The sequence below is a fragment of the Eufriesea mexicana genome, unplaced genomic scaffold, assembly GCF_001483705.2.
Source record: "Eufriesea mexicana isolate 0111107269 unplaced genomic scaffold, ASM148370v2 scaffold4744748559, whole genome shotgun sequence".
NCBI classification, from domain to species: domain Eukaryota; kingdom Metazoa; phylum Arthropoda; class Insecta; order Hymenoptera; family Apidae; genus Eufriesea; species Eufriesea mexicana.
This window is the reverse complement of record NW_016907933.1, coordinates 75,256-102,512: the sequence shown is the minus strand read 5'-3', so window position 1 is coordinate 102,512 and position 27,257 is coordinate 75,256. Positions and strand designations below refer to the sequence as shown.

The 27,257-nt window shown below is 31.4% G+C and overlaps 4 protein-coding genes across 4 annotated transcripts; 2 read left to right on the top strand and 2 right to left on the bottom strand.

Annotated features, from left to right (window-relative positions):
• Positions 1-54: 54 nt before the first annotated feature.
• LOC108546199 (mastermind-like domain-containing protein 1) lies at positions 55-15,486 on the bottom strand. The gene is made up of 2 exons (XM_017898168.1): positions 14,662-15,486; positions 55-535 (listed from the first exon to the last, which is right to left on the bottom strand). The coding sequence occupies exons 1-2, from the start codon at positions 14,849-14,851 to the stop codon at positions 528-530; spliced, it is 198 nt and encodes a 65-aa protein (XP_017753657.1). The 5' UTR covers positions 14,852-15,486; the 3' UTR covers positions 55-527.
• Positions 15,487-16,344: 858 nt separating this feature from the next.
• Positions 16,345-17,173, top strand: LOC108546092 (protein LZIC). Its single transcript, XM_017898025.1, has 3 exons — positions 16,345-16,507; positions 16,594-16,729; positions 16,832-17,173. The coding sequence occupies exons 1-3, from the start codon at positions 16,407-16,409 to the stop codon at positions 17,171-17,173; spliced, it is 579 nt and encodes a 192-aa protein (XP_017753514.1). The 5' UTR covers positions 16,345-16,406.
• Positions 17,174-18,078: 905 nt separating this feature from the next.
• On the bottom strand, positions 18,079-23,792 carry LOC108546170 (zinc finger MYND domain-containing protein 11). The gene is made up of 7 exons (XM_017898120.1): positions 23,707-23,792; positions 20,301-20,711; positions 19,901-20,231; positions 19,511-19,824; positions 18,656-19,162; positions 18,372-18,554; positions 18,079-18,294 (listed from the first exon to the last, which is right to left on the bottom strand). Exons 2-7 carry the CDS (start codon positions 20,694-20,696, stop codon positions 18,172-18,174), a joined length of 1,854 nt encoding a protein of 617 aa, XP_017753609.1. The 5' UTR covers positions 20,697-20,711; positions 23,707-23,792; the 3' UTR covers positions 18,079-18,171.
• Positions 23,793-25,289: 1,497 nt separating this feature from the next.
• On the top strand, positions 25,290-27,126 carry LOC108546082 (ankyrin repeat, SAM and basic leucine zipper domain-containing protein 1). Its single transcript, XM_017898013.1, has 8 exons — positions 25,290-25,368; positions 25,522-25,644; positions 25,719-25,839; positions 25,906-26,011; positions 26,085-26,219; positions 26,282-26,622; positions 26,696-26,918; positions 26,989-27,126. The coding sequence occupies exons 1-8, from the start codon at positions 25,290-25,292 to the stop codon at positions 27,124-27,126; spliced, it is 1,266 nt and encodes a 421-aa protein (XP_017753502.1).
• Positions 27,127-27,257: the final 131 nt, after the last annotated feature.

Here is a 27,257-nt window from a genome sequence, read left to right as displayed (position 1 = left end):
TTTCAAATAATGAATGCATCAGGATTCGAACAATTAATATTCACAACTGTAATAATTGAAAAAAATACTGTATGAATCTATGGAAAAACTTCTTTACCGTTAGTGCAATACGATCATACGTGTTCACTCGTTCATATTTCTAAATAGTATATGTATGATCGTATAAAAACACGTTCTGTTATTCGTGTCGTAAAAATAAATATTTTTTTTTTTCTTGGTTGTTTCTGTTTGCGTCTCTTTTTGTTGCTGCGTTGATGAGCTCGAAGCTACTGATAGGTTCGATACATTGAACAAACAGACAATGGTGTCAAGTGCAAAGAGCTCATCGATATTTAACCGACACTACTTTCGTTGTCCACGAATCTCTCAATCGGCAATGCTGCACCATGATGTCATCGTCTACTTGATCGGCAATATAATAAAGTGCCTTATGAACGGAGCTCATCTATTGTGATAGTTGAATACGCCCTGTGGTTGAAGTCACGAGAGATCTCTTTGAAAGTGATGGCGGTTGATTTCTTTTTTCTTCAATTTTCTTGAAACATTCGTTAAATTTGCGTTAGTTGCACATGTACAATCATTTCCAACTTTCTTCTTCAAAGCGATATTTTTCTTGTTCTTTTTCTTCGATTAGTGGTATATTTGAAATTTCACTTATTAAGGTATTTAACGCAGAAAGCGTAAGAAAATATTTTTGAGAACGGAAATTCCTGACGATCAGAGGAAACGTAGATCAAATTCTTGAAAAATGTAAAAATTTGAAGGACGACGAAATTTCCATTGGAACGATACTAGAACGAAAGGAATAAAATATCTTGACCAACATTTAATGGAAGGATCGATCGATAGTCATCGAATTTTGCTGCCTAAGACGAGTTTTATAGACGAAATGTCTGTACACGTGATGATCCGAAAACAACATTTTTATTGAACACTTTTCAAATAGCGTAAATTAATTCACTCATGCAATTTCATTATTCAAGAACAAGTTCGGTATGAACATTTAATTTTCTGCTTGAAAATATCGAGCCACCATATTGTTTTTGTTTCGTATTGATGCACGCGATTCCTCTTGATGTAATACTCTCGCACTCAACTGTCAAAACTTCTCAACGTGTAGATGCACAAAGGTAAGAGACACGCTGAACGGACGGACTATCGTACCTCTTCCATGCCAAAATCGATATTTAAGGCTCGACCGGCGTCTCCCTCTTCGCACCGCCCACTCCAGCCACGGGAAACTTCCTGCTCACAGAGCACATACAGGTTACGTCTGCCGAAGATTTAGCACTAAAACGGAATCTAGCTGTACAAAAGTTCGTTTCACAACAGACTCTTTCAAATTTTCTTCACACGTTTCTTCTTCACTATTGGATCACTAGGGGAAGTCTCGAGACTGATGATCGGAAATATTCGGCCGCGTGCCGAAAAGTACCGAGTCGTGTTCTATGTAGTTCCCTCCGTATCGAGATTTATGAACGCGATAAAAAGCGCCGCAGGTAAAGAAGCGAATTGTTCGCAGCACAATGCACACACGATTTTAATAGCACTACAGATATTCTGTAACACGCACGTTACATACTCTAAAAAAAAATTTATACGATGTAAAAGTTCGAACCGAACAAGAAATTAAATCGACGGATTCGAAACGGCGTCAAGTCGTTCCTAGGTTGCGTGAGATTCTTTCTCGGACACCGTAAAGTTGTCCGATAATATACCGCCCTTTTTCAAGGATTTTCCTTGCTCGATATTACGAATCGAAGTTTGATATATATTTAACGTATGCGTTTATAACTCTATAACGTGTGAACTCGGAGTGGGGAGAGACAAATCAACGAAGATGTAAAGACGAGCGTACCCTTTTGCAAGGGACGCGGCGTAGACTGATGCAGGCTAGTCCTTCTCGCACGACCTACGAATCGCGACCCGTGGCCCCCTACCCGTTTCGCTCTGCAACTAAGGAGCGACAGGTTTGTGCGACGATTTGAAAAGTACCCCGTAGCTATTTGATTTTATACAAATTTCGTACAATTTTTACAAATTTTTGTACGTACCGTATTTACATTATTCTTAATAAAAAATTATTTATAAATTATCAAATATTAAAAAATATTTCAAATTACATAATTACATATATTTAAACCTGTTAAATAGCAGTATAATACAGAAATTGAAAATTCAAATAGTATATAATGATCAAATTCAAATAATAATAAATAATGAATGCATAAATGTTAAATATACGCGTAATGATACGGCCCTGTAAAGTAGTCAAACGCCAAACCCACACCGAGTCGAAGGTACGGCCGCGTGCGCAGACCAGTGGACAGAGTGCAAAGCCCTGCGCATGCGTAATGGACGTCGTCACGGCAGACCCTTCAACTCGCATGAATGCAGTAGGCGCAGCCCCACGACACTTGAGGGTAAGGTGACGTGCAGCCTTGTGCATGCGCGTATATAGCCCATTCGCTTTAACTTCACCACACCATGTCACACCCGTTTGTTTGTGCTTTGTACTACTGTAAGAACAATTCAACATGCTCATACTTGGCATAGATATTTTCCAAATAGTATAGTAATTGTAGAATATAGTAAAATATAAATAAAATAGAATTCAGAATTTCGAATCTTTTCCAACAAACTAATTAAATTACGCAATTCGACGTGAATAAAATATGAGTTAATTCATCATGAATTGCCAACGATTAGATCATTTATTTTGTTAATAGTCATAGAATTTATATTTTACCGATAAAGTAAATTAAATATTATTCAGACGTTTATTTTTACACCGACGTATTTCATATGAATAGAGATCAAATGATGTACCATCATCGACATTGTTAAGAAAGAGCTCGTTAATTGAAAAATTTCTTACAAAAAAGTGAAGAAACGCTTATGCATGAGATAATATAAGCAATGTATTTATATACCACATTTTAAAAGCGAGCAGTATACGTAGATTAATCTCCCTTATATTTGATGCACAACTTTAATGCACTCTAACAAAATAAGTATATTCGCCAATCAAGCACAATGAAGAAATTTTGTCAGTGTTATGTATCCTTTTCATCTTAAATATATCGTAGCATCTTCCGTATCATGATCAATAGTGGCTGAAATATCCTTTAACAAGAAAACCATTTGAATCATCGGTTTTCTTGCTCGATCGATAAAGACGACAAAGCTTCTGAAATCCTATCATTTGCAATTCAAACTTCCCCCTCCGCGATAATAAACAATGATTTAACGAATCACAACATCTTCGTAATCATAGTACATATACTGCTAACAACAACGTACGTTATTATTGTCGAACTCGAATCGAACTCCATTATTACCGCAAGGGGGCGGTGGGGAGAGCAGTGTATTTCTTAACGACAATCAAGGCGATGAAGCAAACCGAGGAAGTAAGAAAAGAGCGACGAGTCACGAAGATGCACGAGCGTGTGTCATGCGTGGGCGAAAATGCACGAGCGCGTGGGTACAGCGAAGAAACACGAGAGGCGTGCTCGGCTTCGTTCAAACGAGGAACAAGATCCGCGAATCATGTGTATAGGTTAGGTAGGTAACCTAGTTTTGCCGGTGCACCAGGCCAGGCTGCAGCAACGCCGTTCAACGATCGATACCTATATGCACCCGGTACTGCCCACAGCCTAGATTCGCTTGTCTAGGATAGGTGCAAGAAGGGGACTACGTGACCTACATCTTAGGAAGTACAACGAAAATATGATTTAAACAGCCGAATTCGGAGCTTGTTTGGCCATAATGGAATCAAGGGACTAAATTCCGCTACGCTCTCGTATTAAACTCCAGTTAATCATACTTACAGTCCTGACCTTTGGATCATGCTTAATCTCGATAAACATCCTTGAAATACTTTATTGTCGATATAGAGGTAATGTACTCGGCAGGTGAAGTTTAAGGTTCTGAGTAGAGCTTCTGCGTTCAATGCCATTTGCACATACACATGTTTATATCAATTGCAACGCTTGATGCGTGTAAAAAATTCAAAATATTTATAGATATTACAACTCTTGCTATTAATAGGAAATTGTTACCGCAATAGACGACTACGATATATAATTAACCTTTTGAAATTAATCATCAAAAAAATTAATTATATTAAAAGTTCTATATCAGTTTGTCCTTATAAATTTATTTTAGAAAATGATACATTACAAACATTCAATTTTTCATTTTCCAGTACCACAGTTCGATTTCCACGAGATAACTAATAGAAAATATAATCATCCAAGAGAAGGTATAAATATTTAAAGGACAATTTCAAAGACATATTTCCGATGACGAAATAACGTTTGAACGTGTACTACTGGTACCAAGACAATGATAAGAAACAACGGTTCAGCTTTCGATTTTGAAATGATAAACATGTACATAGAGATATATGCTCTCCGACACAAAGCATCGAGCGAAAGAATTAGCAACTACGCACATACATCTCGTCTTTGCTTTGTGACGTATGCGTATATACGCATAATGTGTACAACGTATATTTTTATATTGGAGAGGAAGAGTCGTAGCAGACAAGAATATGGGGGAGAAACCGTCTGGACGTTTAAGTATAAAAAACCGAAGGTTTTCGGGGATGAGAGGTAAACTGCGCGTTGAAGACGTACAATATGTCTAAGGGGAGGGTAAGGAAAGAGGGAGAGAAACGAAGTTAGATCCGTAACCTCCGGCAACCTTCGGTTGTCTCGGTTCAAACATTTCGCCCAGACGAGACGCAGTAGTTCAAAGTCCTCTGGTGAAAACATAGCCACTGACTCATGCTTGCCAAAAGAATTCAAGGAAACCAGGCATGGTCGCAAACTTTTCCAAAGTACACAATGATTCACTGATAATTGCCAGCTTTGGACGAAAACTCATTAGCTTTCGTACCTTTCGTGAATCATTCGGGGTACGATACTAATTGCTCCAAGGAAAATGTACATGTACCTATGAAAAATATCATTGAAAAGGAAACATGAAAATTGAGATTCTGATTTTCTGCAATATTTCCAGGAACTCGCATCCCTTAGCGTATCCGAAGAGATATAGGACTCCCGTATCGGGTGACCCTGGTATTTCATTCCGGTTGACCAAAAATGTGAGCGCCTTATAGAAATTCCATAGAACGGCTACAGAGGCAAGGAACGAGAGGAAAGTAGACAGAAGGTACTCACGAACCATAGAAGTCGGTTTCCAGGGGTCTTTGAGCCCTCAAGCCGTTGACCTTGGAAAGGTAGCGTGGAGATCTTGTGGTGTGAGAGCAGTAGTACTCTGCCTCTCTACGTGGGCGTTCGGTAAGAGGTTACAAGCCTGCAAGAGGAAAAAGGCTAGTCGCGAGCGCGGGGAAAAGCAGTAACACAAGCCAACGTATGCCTGAAGAGAGACAGAGAGTCTCTCTGTGAAGGGAGGGTCGATATTTACCGGCCTTCCCCCTTTCCTCAGCCGGGCAACGACCTACCACCCCTGCGTACCCGCGAAACTCGCTCTTTTACCCTTCATATCGCTTTCTCTCTTACATTCAATTTCCCTCCCCGCTCGACTCCTTCGCGATTCCTCCCCCGACGCACGTTCAACTGCCTCCAACCATACTCCCTCTCCCTGGCTACCCTTAGTGCGACTACGTTATACGTTATTGCGTCCTAACCCTGAAACGACCCAACTCGTGTCCCTAGAGACGTCCAACTACCAAGAAAGACACCGTGGTCAAGAGCGAGGACTCGACCGTGGCTCATCGAATACACGTGAGCACGAAACGGAAAACTTATCACCTTGTAAATCGTGGCATTCCTTCTTGCAGATTCCACGATATCCGTACGTCGTGCAATAATAATCGAAACAACTAATTTTTACAAGTTTATTTTCGTTATTCGCGCATGCTGTAGAAAACTGATTAAAGTTATCGCCTGATTACTTTGCCCTACTAAAAATGTAAGGTTATATTTATAACTATTTTCCTTCGCGTAAAACCATCTTGCCGCAAATGCGATACGATACAAAAACTTTCAAAGCGTTTATAAATTTATTTTTAAGCTCGCGTTCGACGTCGGGTGCGTAAGGTGATAGTAAATGATTATTTCTGGTCGCACGTACGACATGTGTAGAAATAATAATAAATTTTGATGCGCGTATGCGCCAAGTACATCGATATTATCTGAAAGTTTAGAACGAATTGCGATACGACGCTGTAGTGCCACCTGTACGTAAAGAGTTCAACGAATTCCATCATCTCGGTCGATAAAAGAATGTGCGCACCTAAAAGCGATTCCTCTGTAACATTAGCATATCTGATTATAAACACAATAATGTACATTTACTTAAAAAAGGATTGAAAAATCAACAGCATTCAATTTCAATGGTATGAAAATATTTCAATACGTTGAATTCGATTCTTTTTAATATCGACAATTGAAATATTATTTGAAAAATTCATTTCCTTAATTACAATTGTACTGAATTTATCAAATTTATTCTGCACATAAATAATACATCTAACGTTATACGATTGTCTTTCCGTATGCCCACTATTTTCAGGTCAGATACAATTCCTTTTATCTTTTATCTAAATTTTTTACTTTATTACTTCTTACAGTTAACATTGAAAATAAAATGCAAATAGACAATTTACCTGGTAACAAGCAAAGAAAAAGATCATAATCGAATATTTTAAACAATACGTTCTAACATTACAACTTCTCTAATCAGGAACAAGCAGCAGAAGTATGCCTTGGTATATAGTTATGCTGAATGAAGCTCAAACGGAAGTAACAGTTTTACTAACTGATCTAATAACATTTTCTTCTTTATTTTTACCTTTATCCCTTCTTTACGAACAATTTTCTAATAAAACTTGAATTTTCTAAAAAAACTAAAGGCAAAAGAAAGAAAAAGGTATTTGGAAAAATGTAATAAATATAATTATCTTCGCAGGAAATTTCTATTTTTGTCCAATTATTATATCAAGTACCACGTGACTATATATACACCATAATGCACGTATTATACAACAAGAAACGTAACGAGTACGATGACGAGGTCAAAAGGGAAGTATTCGAATTCAAACCTGATCATCAATCTTGATTCGTCTCCAACTTTTTTTTTCAGAATTAATTCATGCAATATATTTATCTTTTTCCGTTTTTAATCCTCGAATACCAGTGCGTCCACCGTAAAACGGGTAACGCCGCTATTGTTAATGGGTATATTTTTCATGTGTTTCCTTCACCTTGAAAATTTCCAAGAAACACATATTTTTCTCGTAACTTCATCGCAGAAAAATATCTTTCAGCCGCGTAAACAGTTCCCTGAAAAAAATACTCTTACTTGCATCCAAACTTGAAAGCAATTATCTTATCCTGCACTTAACTGAAAAACAATGACATCGACATTGCTCGTGTCGCCATTCCAGAAGCATCGAAGCTTTGATGTATGCTATACTACGTCATAAAATGGGCGTTTCGAAAATTGTAGAACCCGAAATTGAAACGAAATCGATTACCAAAAGTAACGAAAGATAATTAAACGGTCTACCCGAGTTAAAAATTGGTACAACTATTCTAAAATTCAATCTAATGCAAATTCTAGAATTTAATCTAGAATTTAATCGACTTCTTTTCTCACATTTCTGGCAATTAATTTATAAACAACGAAACTAAAAATTGCAAACGAAATTCTTTTTACGAGTAACGATGAGTGTACCCGGCAATTGTGAAAATAGTACAAGTCAAAATTTTGAAAGAAGCAACTTTATCGCTTATTTTACATCGCATTTATTTATATTACGATAAAATAAGATTGTTTTCGATAAAACGGCAGATTATAATCGATCAAACCGTCGAATAGAATTCGTCTCTCTGTCGCGATTACTTTTTATAAAATAAAAATCATTTCTTCGCAAAATGACAAAGAACCGCCAAAGAGAGTCTGTACCTTTGTCGCGGTTAATTTTTTAAATCTATGATATATTTAAAGCGTGAAACTTGGAATGTTTCGAAACGAGGCACGAGACTTAGACCACTTTCATAATCACCGGCGCATATATTTCCATTTAAAAAACGAAAGTCGACCTTCACGTGACCTATACGCGCCCATCGGCAGAAAAATTAATTACGCCATTTTGTGCTCCCCCAGAAGTCGATTCATTTCTTATCTGCGCTATTCTTCTATTCGGCAAATGGTTCACGAGTGATTCGCGTTCACCGATTAAAATTAGACACCCTATATAAGGCAACACAAAAATTATTCAACGATGCGTAAAAGTACACTTTCTACCAGAAACTGTTCGCAACCTGATTTACCAACCGATACAACATGCACGTGCTAAATGTCACAATGCTAAGGCGTTGTAAATTTACTACGAATAAATTATATAACGCGTAATAAATCCACGCTATCGAGAATATTATTTCAATTCCCTTTCAAACGTACGAATACATTCTATGGAAACGTAGGTAAAAATTACCACGTACGTTTGCAATGAAAATATTCGAAATATATATCTTTAAATCAAAATGTGCGAGATTAATAACTTTCTTCCCAATAAAATGCATTCAGGAATATTTCTAATGTAAAAATCGCAGAAATTCGAGGTTTAGTAATTATCGATACGCATATACGTAATTGGATATTCGCAGCTGTTGAAAAACCAAATCACGGGAGTCGATGTTCTCATATTGGTTCATAGACTTTTACCGCATTGCCGATGAGATCGCGCGACTAGAATCGATCTTACAATGTAACTACATCGACACGATGAATTCGAAAATTCAAAAATCGATTCTTTTTCGATAACGTATTTATCAGATTATTTTTTTTTTCTCATTGTTTCCACTGATCGTTTACATATAGAAAATGAAATGGCAAATCGAATAAGCAACGAAATTGTTAAATAGTATGCTTATAAAAATATATTACTGAAAAATTTAAGATATTTATCCTACTAGATATCAATTTTATAAACAATTCAAGCAAATAAGAAGCTTCTTAATGAGAAAATGAAAAATTCTTATTCAGTAAAATTACCGTGCACTACGTAATTATCTTGAAACAGCGAAAATCGGAATCACGTGTTTCTTAGTGACACATAAATCAACATTTAAATTTGAAAACAATACGCGAAAATGCATATTCACAATGGTACTTAAACAGTTCAATGGAACTATATAAGCGGGATGCGTGTACTTCCTAACACACGAACGAAAGAATATTACAGAACATAAATCTCTATTTCTACCAGCATTTTCTATACTAATGACTAATTTTCCAAAATCATACGTCCGATGAAGGATAAAATCGCGAGAATTCCTCCGTGTACTCATCGTCACGTAGAAACCCGCAAATTATCAACGAGGTTTTCTCATTTTCCGAAGAGTTGCCATAATTAGCGATGCATCGGAGCTGCATTAGTAACGAAAAATGGATGGGAATTTTTGTCAGGCATTCGGATTTAAGGAATCTAGAAAGGGAACAGCAATTAAGTGCAACGTAACCGTAAAAGCATGGTCGTTGAAGAGGCGAAGAGATCAGTAAGAAGCAAGCAAAGTACGGTTAGTTTCTCCCCGGATGTCTGATGGCCTCTTTCTCGTACAAGCGGCCTTGCCAGGAATGCACATTTTCTGCCGGTTCGCCGTTTACTTTGGCTTCGATTTGAATCGATGCACAGACGTCTACCACCTTTCACCCATCGTCTTCTATTCACGTGACCGTACTTGTTATCGCTTAACTTCGTCATAATCTTTATTGTACCTCGGATGGTCCTGGGAACTTTCGGTTCTCACTCTCAACTTTCTTTCAAATATTTCTCTCCCTTTCTTAATTATCTTTGTTGAAATTAGAAGGGTGCAGAAACAGAGAAAAATAATAATAACAATAACATGTTACGTGGAAGAGTATGTCTAGGCTATTTGTAAATTAATTATTTATTTACTTCGACACGAGTAAAGGAAAAGGCTAAGTTTTCCAGCTATTCTTTTCTATGTTTAACTACTAATTCTAATAATGAAAAATGGCGGATTTCTAGAGACACTACCGAGTAAAAGGAAAATTTTCGAAATGTGAAAATGGTAGTAACTGTAAATACGATAAATCGAAAATAAGGATAAAAATTGTAAATTGTAAATATATCGAAATGTACAATTGGAAAGCAATAAAATTACTATTTACAGTCGGCTGTGCTTATGTTATTCTACCACTTATCCAAACTATTACCAGCAACACAGAAAGAGAAAGGACGTCCGCTGTGGTGTTTCAACACAAGCAAATAACTAGTTTCTAATCGACAAAATATAGTTTCTAATGAACGTGAAAATTAGCAACCATGTACGATGATATTATTGTACTTTTATAGGGAAGAAAAAATATGATTAAACGAAAGAGAAAGCGAGGAAAAGAATTTGAAAAACAAAAACGAAACATTTCATGGTACGTGATCGAAGACATGAAGACAGGCAGTTTGTAATTCAATACACGAAGAATGAAATATTTTTATTTGAATCCAAATTTACGTCGTATTCGTACAGCTGAATTATACGTGCAATGGATCCACAAGATAAACCAGTGACCTGAAATTTACATAAAATCCAATCCAAAGCTAGGTTTCTAGGTTGAATTGCGGAATCAGCCAGGGATTACGTTGCAAAATTCATATCCTGATGCAGAAAAAGTTTCAAACATTTCATAAGTATCGGCATTACAACTTTCGTGTACATTTTGAAGTAAATAAAAATAGCTTGAATATGTTTTCCCAACGATAATCGCTTTCTAATAAAACTTGGTCACAGTACAAGAAGATATTTTCCAAAAATAGAATGGCAAAGAGTATTAGAAAATCTGAAACACGTGGGTGAAAATGAAATTAAATTAAATGCTCGATTATCAAAAAATTATTACATATCGATACATTGTATATATTGTATATATTGTATAAAATTAAGGAGAACAAGGAATACAATCCAAGCATCGAAAATGATAATAAAACCGTCGTGTTTACATAACTTTACGTACGTTTTCAATGGAACTGAATAGATAACTAAATAATGGAAAATATTAAGATATAATTTGAAAGCATATGTACGGAAATTAATTACCGGTGCATCTCTGTGTCGAGCACAATTTCATTGGCTGTTCTGGGTATTATGCAATTCCGTCCATGATGGCCTTTACAATAAACAGATATTACTCAACAAGATGAAAGAAGACCTTGACAACCATAGTAGAATCTTAACCTAACGGTGAACAATTTCTTTCATTGCATGCTATATACTAATAAAACACAATTAGAAACCAGATTCGTAATAAATATAGTTTCCAGCAACTATAATTGCAGATACACAGTTAAACTCCGTCTGATGCTTTCTTTGCGATAAATTTGTAACACATTCTCGTATAAATATAATTGCAAAAATCAAAATAAATTTCGTCAATTTAATGTTCAATGTAGAAGCATGTAAATAGATAACAATAAACGAGGATAAAAATGATCTAGAAAATTAACTACTTAGGCATAACATAAACATAAATATAAACGATTACAGATATAGTTGTTTCGTCACTGCAAAATACTGTTGAAATTCGGCACGTGTTTGCAGGTTATATATCGCACGGTTTTACAGTCGCTATTGACCGTTTAAAAAATATCAAACGACCTGAAGAATCGTACTCTCACGGTACACGTGACATATCCAACTGGTAGGCCAATCGTCACCTGGCAAATGATTACTGACTCACGCGACATCTCTCGAAATCTATCGCAAGTATCATCGTTTCACCTGATACTCGTTTCACAGTTTTCATATATTTATCGAAAAAAAATAATCCGTTATTTTCAAACGTAAGAAATTAAAAAGCAAACACAAACGTCGGTATTAATTACAACGATCGGACGAATGACGTTTAATCGAATTAATACACGAATAACAAAGGACTGTTGCAAATGTATCGATGCGTATTACTGCCTATGAGAAGAGCATCGGTCCGTACGTGAAATGCGTGAGCGACGTAAAAACATTTGATCGTTCGAATAGACAACTGTCGCGAACATAGCGTGGCATTCAACTTACCTACCACCGTCGACATTTTCGTCTTGTGTGCTGTTGTAAGTCTGGTCCAAGTTTTCTTACGACCGTTATTGCTAGTGATGGTAAGAGACAGTGACGATTGCCAACATCTTTAGAGGCGTGATTGCCTACTGGTGATCCTATCCACTTTCGTTCTCAAACATACGAAGTTAACACACGAGGTCTCTCCGTTGAAGAATATACGCCCCTTATGGCGCGAATACTTGAAAGAACAATGACGGCTATCTGAATGAATGGACACTCCTCGTGCTTCGCAAACGAAAAGACCGCTCGTCGAAATTATATAACCTCTGCGGCAGCAGCAAAGACGATATGATACTGGCAAGACGATGTTTTCGTGCGAGTTAGTAATCACGAGGCCCGGCAATACCACTGCTGCTACTGTTACTACTATCGTTAAACTCACTCTCGTGCGGTAAATCACCAAGTTTTAAAAAGACCGTTTTGCTTGTCAAGTATCAAGAAATATTTTCTTTCATTCTATTTTTATACGTGATACTCACATTACACAATTACAGTAAACATATTCTGTTGCTTAAATTCACACACTTTAACACGCGTTTTAACAACCATATGCTGCTTGTAACGATAATTTCGCCCGCAATACTTAAATGACACGATTTCTTTATTGACGAAAATTACCATACACGAAATACGAGATATCAAATTAACCTGAGGAAATAAATTAACTCGATAAAACGTCCTGAAAGAAAAAAATATACTTCTGATCGTGATATTTCGAACCACAAGATTAGGAAGCAGCCTTGAAAAATATTACTCCGTACAAAAGATATGACGATTCTTTGAAGGTACTACGCACGATTTCTAATATATAATTGCAAACTTTAATTTGCTTTTTATTTTCACTATAAGTCAAATAAGAAAAAAAAAAAAAAAAGAGAGCGAGAAACGTCTGTACCGTGTGGCTTAATTGCCACATGTACACAGACTATGCGCGACATACAGCCGAACTCGATGTTCGGATGTTTTCGTAAAACTTCGGCAAGTTAGCTATGTCGCCTCGTTTCATCCTATTCTCCTTCTCTCTTCCTTTCGCAGGTTCTTTCCCTGTTTTCTCTTGGGATACTTCTTTGTACATCCTTTCACACGACCCATATATCTATTATTTTTACTGCTTAATTCGTTTATTAAACGATCCCTAATTTATTTAAACAAGGCTATTTCGCAAAATTCAACCGATTCTTCTTTCACTCTAGCTTTTACGTTTGTTTTTATTTATATACACACTAAGCATATTGTTTTCGTCATCTCTCATTTTTCTATTGCGCACTTGAAAAAAAGGAAAAGATAATTTGTATCGAGATTTAGCAAACAGATTGATACGAAATCAGGCGATTACATTAATGTGCTCTAATTGTGATTGACTAAATAACGTTAAATATCTTAAATGTTAGTTTCTCGAATAAGGTCATCACGAGACTGGTTGATACTTGTACTTCTAATACTTGAATTGATATACCAAAAGAAACGCAAATTTATGTTTAACGTAATTGTAATTTGATTTACCGTCTCAATTGCTTTCTATTCGTAATATACAAATTGATATACTTCTGATAATACGCATAATTCTACGGTTGGAAAAAGAAGGTGGAAAGAGAAATTCCTTTTCCGAATATTACGACTTATTACACGAATTATTTTGTTTAATATGTCTAATTTAAAAAAATAACTTAAAATATTATCCACACGAGGTCAGAAAAACTGAGCTACATAAATTCGAGACATCTGACAATAGCGGAACTCGCGAAATTACGATGTCTGTTCGAAGGCTTCCATAATTTCATTAAGTTAGTTTTCTTATATGTTTAGTCGTTAACTATATATATGTACACGAAATAAAATAATTTGACATTTCCAGAAAATGTATCTACGTTTAACATCAATACAGAACTGAGTATTATAAAATAAAAATGTTACTATTTAAAAAAAAAAAAAAAAAAAAAATAATGAACAAACTCTATAATTTAAAAAATAAAATTAAAAACTGCAATGTGAAAAAGACTACGTCGAAATAATATAAACAAAGAGAACTTGAAATATAGCTTTCAAAATATTGCTATATCAAATACAAGAAATATGCGGACAATATAAATAAATTGTTGAAAACACAAGTCGATTGAAAAAACATCGTTTAAATTGAAATAATAGCAATATTGAAAATAGAAGTATATAAAATTGTAAAAAAGACTCACCAATCTACATTCAAGTACCGTTGTCTTTGTTTAATCAGAATTTTTAAACTTTTTGGAGAAAATATATATTAATAGCAAAGAAAGCAATTAATGGATAAAAAATAATGCGAAATGAAAAATAAATGCGTCATTGTAGGCATTTTTACGAAATCTCCCTAATGGACAGCCACATGGACCGCATGGCTGTCCTAACCTCAAAACATAACCTCGTACGAGTACTTGAAATAGACATTAAAATTTAACTGCGTATAAAAGTAGATACATATATATGTATACATATAAACATATATAACAAACAATAAACATACATCAACATATATAAAAATTCAGCGAAATTAAAGATAAAGTAAAAAATTTGTACTCACCAGCATTCGGTACAAAACGTGGTGTATTAGAAGCAACCACAGTATTATAAGATTGAGGCGAATGAACACTTGGTTGATTGACGTTCACTATAAGTTGAGGTTGATGCTGTGGCTGATTGTGATGTGGTTGTGAATGATGCTGGTGATGTTGGGGCAGGTGGTGATGTTTCCCTTTCGTTGGCATGCTCATCGCAGGCGTAGGCCTCCCTTCTTTAAACTCTCCACTACCTTCAAAGCTTGTTGCCTTATGTGGCTCGCTGAGGTCCTCATAGGTACGTTATTTTCGTACGCGCGTAGTTAAGCGTAATGTTTGTCGAAAGACCTTCTTGTCCAAGCAAACTTTGCTGAAAAATTCGGCGTACGTAAAATGATGGTTAGCGTTCGATCACCCGAACGGAACTGATGGCTCGTTTACACGCGCGCGCACTTCAACTACAGCCAATTCATACGCTAAACTACGTGTTCACTTTTTCCATACTTCTTTTTTATCAAAATAACAGTTTTCGTTTGTATTCGCTGACAAATTATACACCTTTTCTACACACCGTCGTTGTCCATTGGATCATTTGACTAAAAGTGTTTACGCTCTTATCACTTTCTTTTCCAAGATTTGCGCGCGGTTGCAATATTCAACTGCGCACAATCACTTACTTTTTCTTGCAATACTAATAAACTATTATTGCCAATAATCGTACCTACGTCGTTCTACCTGCCTAAAATGTCGCGTAAATTGTCTGACAAACAGTAAATGATTTGTTTTCTTATAAGAAAAAAGAAGCGACGCGCACCGTACATTGAGCACAACCACAGCACGCCTTTCTTTCCATTTCCTCCTATCTAACGTTCTTAACGATAATATAAAAATCCCAACTTGTTATATATTCAATACAAAGATAATTCAATATGGTTTGAATAATTGTTGATAAATTATATTTATTAAACAATTTAATTATAAATCACAATTAAGTGCGCATTAATTAATTTGTCCTAAAGGTACTATTTTTTTAAAATGATGCAAACGGATTTGTGGTAACGTAACGAAACAAAATTGTACAGCAACCAATCAAATGTTCGGCATAAACTATATGATGAATATAGAATCGATCATATAACTATCTGATTGGTTGTTATTCATACAGACTACTTAAATAATTGATAATGTATCTAAATAAGTAATACTTTGTCATAAAAAATGCTTTTAATAATAAATTTTTTATCATTTTTAGATATCGCAACATTTTTTTGTTATTCTAATTAATATATAAAATATTTATTATGTCATAATAAAAAATTATAAAACGAATATGTTATAGACATATTTATAAAAATATCAGTATGTTATATTTTTATTATATTAAAAAAGAATTATAAAATATTATGGAACTTACGTAAAATCATATGAATGTATTTATATATACACATATCATACATATATATATTTTATGTGAGTATACCTGGAATTGATAAATTTAGTTGAATTAGTACATTTTTACTACATGTTATTGATTTAGTACAGTGCAGTTGTATACAATTATAGAAGTTCTAACTATAATTATATTTTTAAGATTGGAAAATAATTAATAAAAAACTCTTCAAACAATTTACAAGATAATTTACAATAATATTACAAGATTGATTTTAATTGTGGATTTCTGTCGTAAAATTCGAACAATCATACAAATTTAAACATTTCTTGTACTTTTTGCTGCAAATTTATTTAATTATTGTTATTTTTACACTTGAGGATGGGTTCTCGTGGTAAATTTGAAACTGAAAAATTAAAAAAGAATTTAGAAGCACAGTTAGATAGGCTGGTCCAGCAATTGGAAGATATAGAAGAAAATCGGTAAAATTTATAAATTATATTTTACAAACTTGTCTAATAATTTTGGAATTAATGACCTTCTCTTATAAAATTGTTATATTTAATAGAAATTTAGTGAGTGCAGCTGCCTATGAAGACGCTATGCAGATTACAAAAGAAGATTTACGAGAGTTCAATGAAAGTTTACAAAGAATAATATCTGGTGATACAACATTAGTTGATCAATTGGGTGCAATACAACTAGTATGTAATATATTTATATACTCAAATTCGAAAAAGTATTTATATAGAAATATTAATTATAAAATTTTAAAAATACTATAAATATTTAAAATTATATAATAGGCAATTCAAGCAGCAATTAGTGAAGCATTTAAAACTCCTGCTGTTATCAGAATGTTCGGAAAAAGGGAAACATCACAACTTAGAGAGCGATTGGCTCAAATTGATTATGATATAAAGCTTGGAAAATTAAGTAAAGAAGTCAGTGATCGTCAACGTGGAGAAGTATTAAATGCATTAAGGCAACTTGGAGAGAAATTGGAACCTCAAGAATTACAACTATTGGAAAAACTGATGCTTAGTAATATTGATACAACAAGTTATGTACAAGTATCTGAAAATGTAGAAAAAGGTCGTATGGCTATGGCAGTAGTAGGCGATGAAGTCAGAACACAAAATATCTAAACTTTATAATATCTTTAATATAAATTTCTAGTTTTTTTATTACGTTTATGATAAATAATAAATGTGACAAATTTTTGCAACTAATGTTTAGAGAATATTGATAAATCAATATTATATCATTTTAGTCATATGATTATTAATTTACATTTTATTGTTTATTTTATTTAAGGTTTTAATTAGAGTTTTTATAAAAATGTAATGAACTAAGACTGAAAATAACGTTAACAATTTTCAGTATAAATTTAATTTTATAAATAGAACTTAAAACATATAATAAACAAATATACATAATTTTATCCTTAATGTATTTTGTGCACTATAAATTATATTCATATTTATTTTTAGCTATATTATAGCACTGTTATATATAATGTATATAAAATATGTCTGTTTTATTTCATTGTCATACTTCACATAAATTATTTATGAGAATAAAGAAACATACATTTGTTACATACATATTTCAAATCGTATCACTATTGTTAATATGTATACATACATATGTTATATAAACATATAGTGAATGATACATTAAAAAAACATTTATTTATAATATTAAAACAATATATATTATATAGTATAAAGTTTTAATAAATTTGGTTTGAACTACATGATTTTATTGATAGTAACATGTAAAAATAAAAGAGTTTAGAGTAAGAAACTGATAGTTCATGAAATAATTAAAATTGTAATTGCTTGTTATAAAAAATTATTGAATTTCTAAGGAAATATACATATTCGATAATTACTTATTATCTTTTTACATTTTACTTATAAATAGAATTAATAATTACAAATCAAAACACTCACACTTGTTTGCATACATATTACAAGTGCTTCCATTTAAGCAGGAAGCTTACAAAAAGGCATGTCAAATTAGTGTCAAGAATATATTAATGTGCTTCTACAAAGTATCCTCTTTTTTACAAATACAGTAATTTTAATCTCTTTCTCATAAATTCTTTAATATTACCATATTCATTGCATCCATTATTAGTTTAACGTTTACGTCGGCAAACTCTTTTATGTTCACGCTGCCAGTGTACTTGTTGACAATCAGTACTGCAATATGCAGTATTCCAACAGCAGTGATATATAGCTTCAGCTTCACAATTATAACACTGAAATTAAGATATGTATTAGAATATATATATGGAAGAAATGTTAGAATATGAGACAAGTATTAAAGAATCATTACCCATTGTTTCTTCTTTATTTCCGATATAATTTGCTGATGTCTATCTGTTAGCTGCCGCAGTTCTTTAGCATGTTCAGCTTGTAATTTTTCCAGTTCTTTGCATTTTTCCAGTTCTAATTCGCGACGTAATTTTTCTAATGCTGTTGTAGTAGGTTGTTCTGATGTTCTGCGTTCCCTTTTAATCTATAATAAAAATAACGTAAATAAAATAATAGAGATAAAATACAAAAGTTATAAAGATATATACATAAATATAATTAATAAATGATCATTAAATTTTATACCTTTGCAGGTAAAGTTTCTGTTTGTATTTGTTCTGTCTGAACAAAAACACATTTGGTTCTTGGTTCTTGAGAACTAGATGTGACCATATCTTCTTGAGAACCTTCTTTCTTCAAACCTTGAGGGCAAGTGCTGGATATCTCTCTTGCAGGTTCATCTTCTGCTACTGGCAAACAGGGTACTTGTCTTTCTTCACTTCTAGCTTTACTCTTTGAAGAATGGTCGTTATGTTCGGTTCCCTCCTGGTTTGGCGGTATATCATTGTGACTATCCGAACTGAGGCGTTCTACTTTAACTCTTAAATCCTTAAAAAGTTGTTTCGTAGGGTTTGGACTTCCCGTTGTATTTTTCGAACCTGATGACTCTATATTTCGGATTTTGGTCGGTTTTGGACCCTCATTATCGTCGTTGATGTCCAAATCCTCGATGCTTCTGCCCAGTTTATGCAGCAAATTCTGATGGTGCTTCAGTTCGTCAAATGCTCTGTTCCAAGCAGTGGATCTTTTTATCTATGGAAGGTAAATTGTGCACGTTTTAAGAAAAATTGATTTTCTTCCGATTGCACAATGAAACAGAGTGGTGAGAAATTAGTTGTACACTTTAGGCCACAGTATGTGCATACCTTCATTTCTTTCCACTTTCCTTTTTCCGAAGGCTATGCAAGAATTCGTTGTTAAGATAATAATATACCTAAGTGCAACAACAATTTCTAAATTGCTTTTTCTCTCAACAGTTCTCTCCTATTGTGTCAGTGATACGATACATTGTAAATGGCGTGTAACCTAAACCGAGAATTTCACAGTGTTCGCGTGACAATTTCGCGTTGAACGCCGGATAATTTTGTGACTTATCTTTACCTGTAAACTCTGTAGACTGGCGGTAATCGGACGAATGAACATTTTTTCGATGTTGGCACGCATGTGATGACCTCCAAAAAAGCGGACGTCATAAATGTTGCCATTAACTTGCATCACTTTAGCTGGCCAGTAGGGGTACCCTTTTTGTTTTGCATAAACTAATTGATGTGGTGGATTACAGGGTATGCAAAACCACAATTTCTCTGATTTTTCATTTGATATCCTATAGCAATCAGCACAACGACGGATTTCTTGAAGGTCGTAGCAGCAATCTTGATACATTGTATGACCCATTTCTCCTATTATGCTGTGGGCTAAATAAATTTTTAAATTGAAATTATTAAATTTCTAGATTAATAATTATTTGTATTTTGTTTTTTAATTACATACCTCCATGATACACAATAATATTGTGTAAAATATTATGTGCATCAACTTGAAACTCTGTCAGATTGTTATATTCATTTTTTTTAATCTTTGAATCCATGATTGCTAAGTCCATATGGTGTTTTATGAGAACACCTGGTCTCCATGCATCTTCTCCTTCACTAATCCAAGTTGTACCTGAATATCTATTAGTTGGTGTAACAATTGGATCATTGTTAAAAACAATAGTACGATTTGTAATTTCTGGTGGTAATTTTGCTTTCAAATGTCCACAAGTAAAACTCAGAATGTGGTTGAGATCATTTTTATCTGGATATGTATCATTATTTATACTCTGTAACAATTATTTTTATTTTATCTCTATATAAAACTTTAAATTTTATATCTAATAAAATTTACTTACTTCACAGAAATTACATATTTTTAATTTAACATTACTAGGCATATGGCATTCAGGGTGATAAACCCTGTGACACTGTTGACAACATTCCACTACTCCTGCTTTTTGACATTTGCAACAATACCAATCATGACCATCACTAGGTATAATATCTGATGGTAATCTGTAGCTTTCTTGTTCTATACCATTCTTTGTTGGTACTTTTTTTAAGTAAACCAGCCCATCATCAACTGCTTTATTTAATTCTTCCTGTGCTTCTTGTTCTGTAATTCCATAAACTCTGGCTAGATGCCGTACCATGCGATCATTGCTTGGTAAACTTCTTTGATGTACAGTTATCTTAATAGCATCCCATATTCGTTGCGTCATGTAAGGATCTGTCCTTCGACGAATAGACATGATGGGAATTAAATACTAAAACAAACATTATTATAAAACTAAATTATTACCTTAAATTAGAAAGATTTGATTAAAATGTGTTATTTTATGTAATTTTAGAAATATTAAAACTTATTATATAAATTTATATACATGAATATTCTGCATCAAAAATATTACATCAATACCAGCATTTATTATTACAAAGATAAATAGTGTACCCTCATGTTACGATACTTGTCATATCTAAAACATAACAGTTGTTAAGAGACCCCTATGCTTAACATAACATATTAAAATAAAATATAATACTTTTAACCAACAGTATTTCTAAGTAGTGCCTTTTTCTACTGCACAAGGTGTAACAGTAAATAATTATAGTTTTTAAAGAAAATTTATTAACATTGATATTGCATGTAATGCAACACAAGTGAAGTTATAATAAATTTCTATGTATATAATATGTATTTCATAATACTTAATGTATGTGCATACATGTTATTGTTATTCAGTATTTTTACAATTATAATCTTGTTGAAAAAACAATTTAAACAATGGAAAGATACACCATTATACATTTTATCAGTATCCGATGTATTATTTTCTATATTTATAACAAGCATATTAATTATAAATTGTGACAATATATGGAATATAAAAGCTGATAATATAGAACAAAAGTTTAATCTTACAAAATTTATAGGAAAACTTGATACTACCATAAATCAAGACAATATAATTACAAAGTGTAATATCATAAATATAATAATGAAATATGGAATGCTACTCTTTCCATTTACAAATTCATTTGTGTCTTTGTTAATATTTTCTATGCAATGCAATTTAAATGCATTTTATCTTAAACATCAGTGTTTTAAATATCTGGAATCTGAAGAAACCATATGTGAAGATGATACTAGTATTAATAGATGTAACATTAAAACAAAATTTGATCCTATGGTGAAAATAATAAAATCCAACAAAGTTTTAATAATCAAACAGAATTTGAAAAATATTTCACATGTATTTAAGTGTAATAGAGTGAAGGAAGATAAAAAAGTTACTGTCATATTTGTATTAAGTCAATGGATTGTGCCTATTATTGTTACAGGACTTCTATACCTATCAGAATATGATACAAATGCTACAAGGGACATAGAAAATATAAAATGTTTTATCGAAAATATGTTTTATCTTGATGATTGTTATAGCAATATCAATCCTACAAATATGTCACAAATTGTTGATTCTGAAGTACATGTAACTCCACTATACAGAGATTATATTAATGACCAAGATTTAATGAAACTGCAAAATTCTAATACTCAGGTGAATGAAATAATATCTAAGATACAAAATCTTGTTTTCTCTATAATGAATGATACATCCACTACACCTATCAACACAATAATTTATAATACTTCTGAGTTTTTAAATATAATCAAATATTTGGAACCAGATACTTATACAAGAATTATACAGTATAATAAAAGTGCTGAAAATGAATCTAATTTGCAAAAGTATATAAACTTTAATTTAGTCAATATTGAGAATAATACAAATTCACAAAATAATGTACAAATGAGCAATTATACTGATAAAGACAATGAAGTATCATTATTTAATTATTTAATAACAAATTCTACAAAAGATATATTAAAAGAAGAAGCTTTTAATAATGAAGATAATATAAATACTACAGAAAAATTATATTTTAAGGAATTACAACTAAATATTACTGAAATTAAAGGTATTATAGGTAATTTTACAAATGTAACTCAAAATTATAATACATTAGTTACATCAAATGATGAAATATATATTGAAAATCTTAAACACATTCATAAGACTTCTGAACAAAATACATTACAAAATTATTACAAAAATAAAAATGACCATAATAATAAGCAGCCAGAAGAGTTGAAATCAACAGATTTTCACTACAATTCAACTTTACATAAACAAAATGACCTATTAGGTACCAAAATCATTACTTATCAAAAAGATAATATATCAAAGATAATGCAAGTATATGTAACAGATAAATGTTTCATATCAATTCAATTTTTAAGGCTACACTTGTTTGGACTAGTATTTATAATATATTTCTTGCCAATTTTACTTTCTTCAATTTTACAACAATATGGCAAACTAAATTGTCAAATTATTTTAGAAAAATTAAAAGCAAGAAATATAATATTATTAAACAATAGTAATTTTGATTCTATTAATGAGACTAAGAATATACAATGTAATGTTTCTATGGATTACAAGGGACCTAGCACTTCAAAACAAGACTTCAAACATTTAAATGAAAATTTTCAAGAATCCAAAAATTTTAATAAATTACAGCTAATAGAAATTCATCAAGGAAATTTTAACAAAACACAAGATGACCACTGTAAAAGTAAACAATATAATATTTCACTTGATAAGAAAGAAGTACAGTCAAATATGATAAATGAAATAGAAAATATGTTACAACTTTTTGATAATATTAAAATGTCTTTATTATGTGGCATATTATTATGGACACCTTTATTTTTTGAACTCTTAATCAAAGTATTTATGATTTTGTATATACCAAGATGGTTATTACATGTATCTTATATGGTTGGTATTGTATTTAATATGTTACGGAATATTTTTAATCTTAAAATGATAAAGCTTCAAAAGAAGAATATAAATACTACAAAAACAAATACTATACATCCCATTAAATGAATTTCAATATTATATTTATATGAATATTTTAAAATAATTTTTGCATAAATATTTAACTTTAACTTTATATTATAATTGTACATAGTATATACTTTTAGTTTTGCATATAAATGGCGTTATAATAGTACATTATCATTAGCTATGTAATTAAAATTATTTAATTGTAATTAAAAATTTGTTATTAAATTTCCTAATTATAATATATTATACGATTAAAAATAAATAATTTTGATCATGTAATACTTTCATTGATTACTGTATTTATAATTACGAGCGTAAAATTTTATATGAATCAAACTTTCCTTACCAAAGCTAATACACTAACTTGTAGTATATATACTGTTATTTTGAGAACGTAAATATAAATTTTTCTTTTTAATCACAATTAACAATTAATTCATGTTTCTTTGTTTTGTAATAAAATGTGTTAAAGACAAAAGTACAATTTTCGCCGACGCCCGTAAGCAATAATAAGACAATAATTAACGTTAGAGACGCGCAACTACATTGCACATATCGCGCACGTCATAAGTTCAACCTAACCCTAACAATGCGCGCGCATGTTATAATTCAAAATTGAATGTTATCAAAATTTGTATAGTTTAAAGTCAAGAGAATAATACAAATATTTTACATTGATATGAGAACAAAAATTCTGATATTTCAGAATCTGCTAATGTAATTTCTTGTACAATGGTTTCTTTATTTCTATATTTTAATTAAGAATATAAAATATATATTTCGTATTTTTACACACTCTATATTTTATAATTTATATTCACGCACTCTACAGTTTTACATCATATTAAAAGTAATTCTTCATAAAAAATGACATTAATATTGTATAGTAGTATCCAAATATAGAAATTATATACATTTATAAATTACAATTTACACGATTTCACATGCATAATTAAAAATTTAATCTCAAATTGTGTAATATTTATTATTTATTTATTGTATTATTTATATATTATTTCGCCTCTATTTCTCTTTTCGTTAATAAAGTTTATATATTCCGCACTCCGCTTTTTGATTTTGCATGCCCTAAGATTCCACTGAAACTCCCTAGGCCAAGGTACCAACGCGGCGCTACACGCGCGCCACGGTATTCGAATACATTATATTAGGTTCTAGATTAAGGAAAGAAGGATTTTATAGCACAAATAAAGTAAATGAAAATACAATTTTTTAGAAATGAAATGTTTTAGTTTCTACAAAGAATGAGAAAAATAAAATATTGAAAAGGGTTCACTACTCTAATTTTTAGAATATTCAGAAGAGTTTTCAAGAAGTTTAGTCAAGAGATGAAACCATGCATCATAAATATATGGTATAAATAACTAATAAAACATCAATATCTCGAAAAAATAAATAAATCTCTAAAGGACATTAGTATTTTTAAATTACTTTAAAAACAACAATAACTTCAAGTATGATTAATTTTAATCTCCTATAAATTTAAATAAAGTATTATCGAAAATTATCGATAGTGCATATGAAATCATCATAAATGTTCAATGGCAGTGACTATCGATAGTTCTCTACTGTTACCCTGCGATAAATGTTGGATCAATTCAACTTGAATGATCGACACTTAGTGATTAAATGATTTTGTCAATATGAATTGTAAATAGAGAAAAATTTATAACCAAACTCGCAAATAGGTTTTCAAGAAATTGTGGGTTCAATATAATAAATATCATAATAAGCAGTAGATACAAATTTTTTTAAACAAAGAACTTATTAATAAATATACGAATATTGATAAGGAACATATTAATAAAAAATATGGATATTGATAAGGAATATATTAATAAAAATATGGATATTGATAAGGAATATATTAATAAAAATATGGATATTGATAAGGAATATATTAATAAAAATATGGATATTGATAAGGAACAAATCATAAGAAATGCATGTACAATGGGTCATTTTGAAATTATTAATGAGTATCTTAAATGTAATTACTTCATATGATTGAATTATACTTTATACTAAATTTTGAAATGATAATATCTTAAATACATTTTACTAAAATGTAAATTATTATAAATATATTTTTAAATATTTTAACATAAAAACATTTCATTAATAATTTTATATGTTTATGTAGCACATGATGTAAACAAATTTTTGCATAATGAATGGACTCCACTTCTGTATGCCGTCTCCAGTGTACAAACTGAAATTACTGAACATCTTGTAAATAATGGAGCTGATGTCAATAAACATAAAAGTATTTATTTAGTATTTTATGTCATATTTAAGAAAGCTTTATAATTCTTTTTTATAAATAATGAGATATTTTAGATGGCTACACACCATTAATGGCATTATGCAATTCTCTTGAGGGAACAACTGAACAACGTCTAAAATGTTTAAAAATATTAATTAAAGCAGGAGCTAATGTCAATGCAACTAATAAAAGAAGGTATTTTTCAACATATTAGTCTGCTATTTTAATTTGTTTAAGAATGCTTAATTAATATTTTTATAGACAAACACCTCTAATGTTTGCTTGTATATTACAAGAACCAAAATTTGTAAAAGAATTAATAAAATATGTAAAAAACATTGATGCATATGACAGTACACACCAAACTGTAAGCTTTTTCAATAGTAATATAGTGATTTTTAATAATAACAATAAAATTATAAGTAATTTCTTTTTTTTAGGCATTAATGTATGCAACAATAGCTAATAAACCAGAAATAGTAAAAATATTAATAGAAAATGCAGCAGACATCACACTAACTGATTTCAATAATTTAACTGTAAATAATATAGCTTCTGAAAAAGGATATGATGAAGTAAGTTAAAGCATTAACATTTTATTACAAAACACAAAACAATATTGATGTAATTATTACAGATTTTGTCATTATTAAATTGTAATGAAGAGAAAATTGTAGATACTTATGAAATATCTAAAATGAATAACTGGAAAGATATGTATCCATCATTAACCAATATAAGTAATCAAACTATAGATTTTGATATATTTTCAATCTTATATGGGATGAATTTAGAAGAATATATTAACATATTTCAAGGAATGAATCTTAAAACATTTTTGATGTTAACTGAAAATGACTTATGCCATTTAGGAATGGATATTAATGCACACAGAATTCAGTTTCTAGAACATCTTCATCTATTTCACAGGAAAAACTGGAGTATACAAAGTATTGGTGCTATTACTGATTCCTATACGTATGTTTCCCAGATAATATTATAATTTCATTAAATTGAGTAATGAAAATTTAATTTTATATTCATTTTCCAGATTATACGATGGTATACTAACATTAGGTGTAATAACTAAACAAATTGCTATTATTGGTTCTAGTTTTCAATATATTACAAACAATCTATTAAAATTAAATAATGAAAATGTACATTTAACAGAAGAACAAATATCTAATTATGAGGAAAAGCTTAAAAACACACAAGGCACTCTGAATATTTTGGAAAAAGAACTTATACAAGTAAAAGCACTTTCTAAAAAAGTAAGTAAATAAATATTTGATAATGAACATATATTACAAAATAATGTTAAAATATATTTTGTTAACATAGATTCAAAAAGAGAATGATATTGGTATACCAGCAACATATATTGGTCCAGAAAAACGTAAAATAAATTGGCCTATGTTCTTAAGTATTACACTAATTGTAGGAATTTGTATGTCTAAAACAATATGCAGTCGTTATTGAAAATATGATTGAATTTGTGGAAAGCATTTATACATGACTTTCTAATTTATTTTTTTTTTCTTTTTTTTGTTCAATCAATAAATTATGTATGCAGAATTTTTATAAATTTTTATAAATGTGGAAAATACATC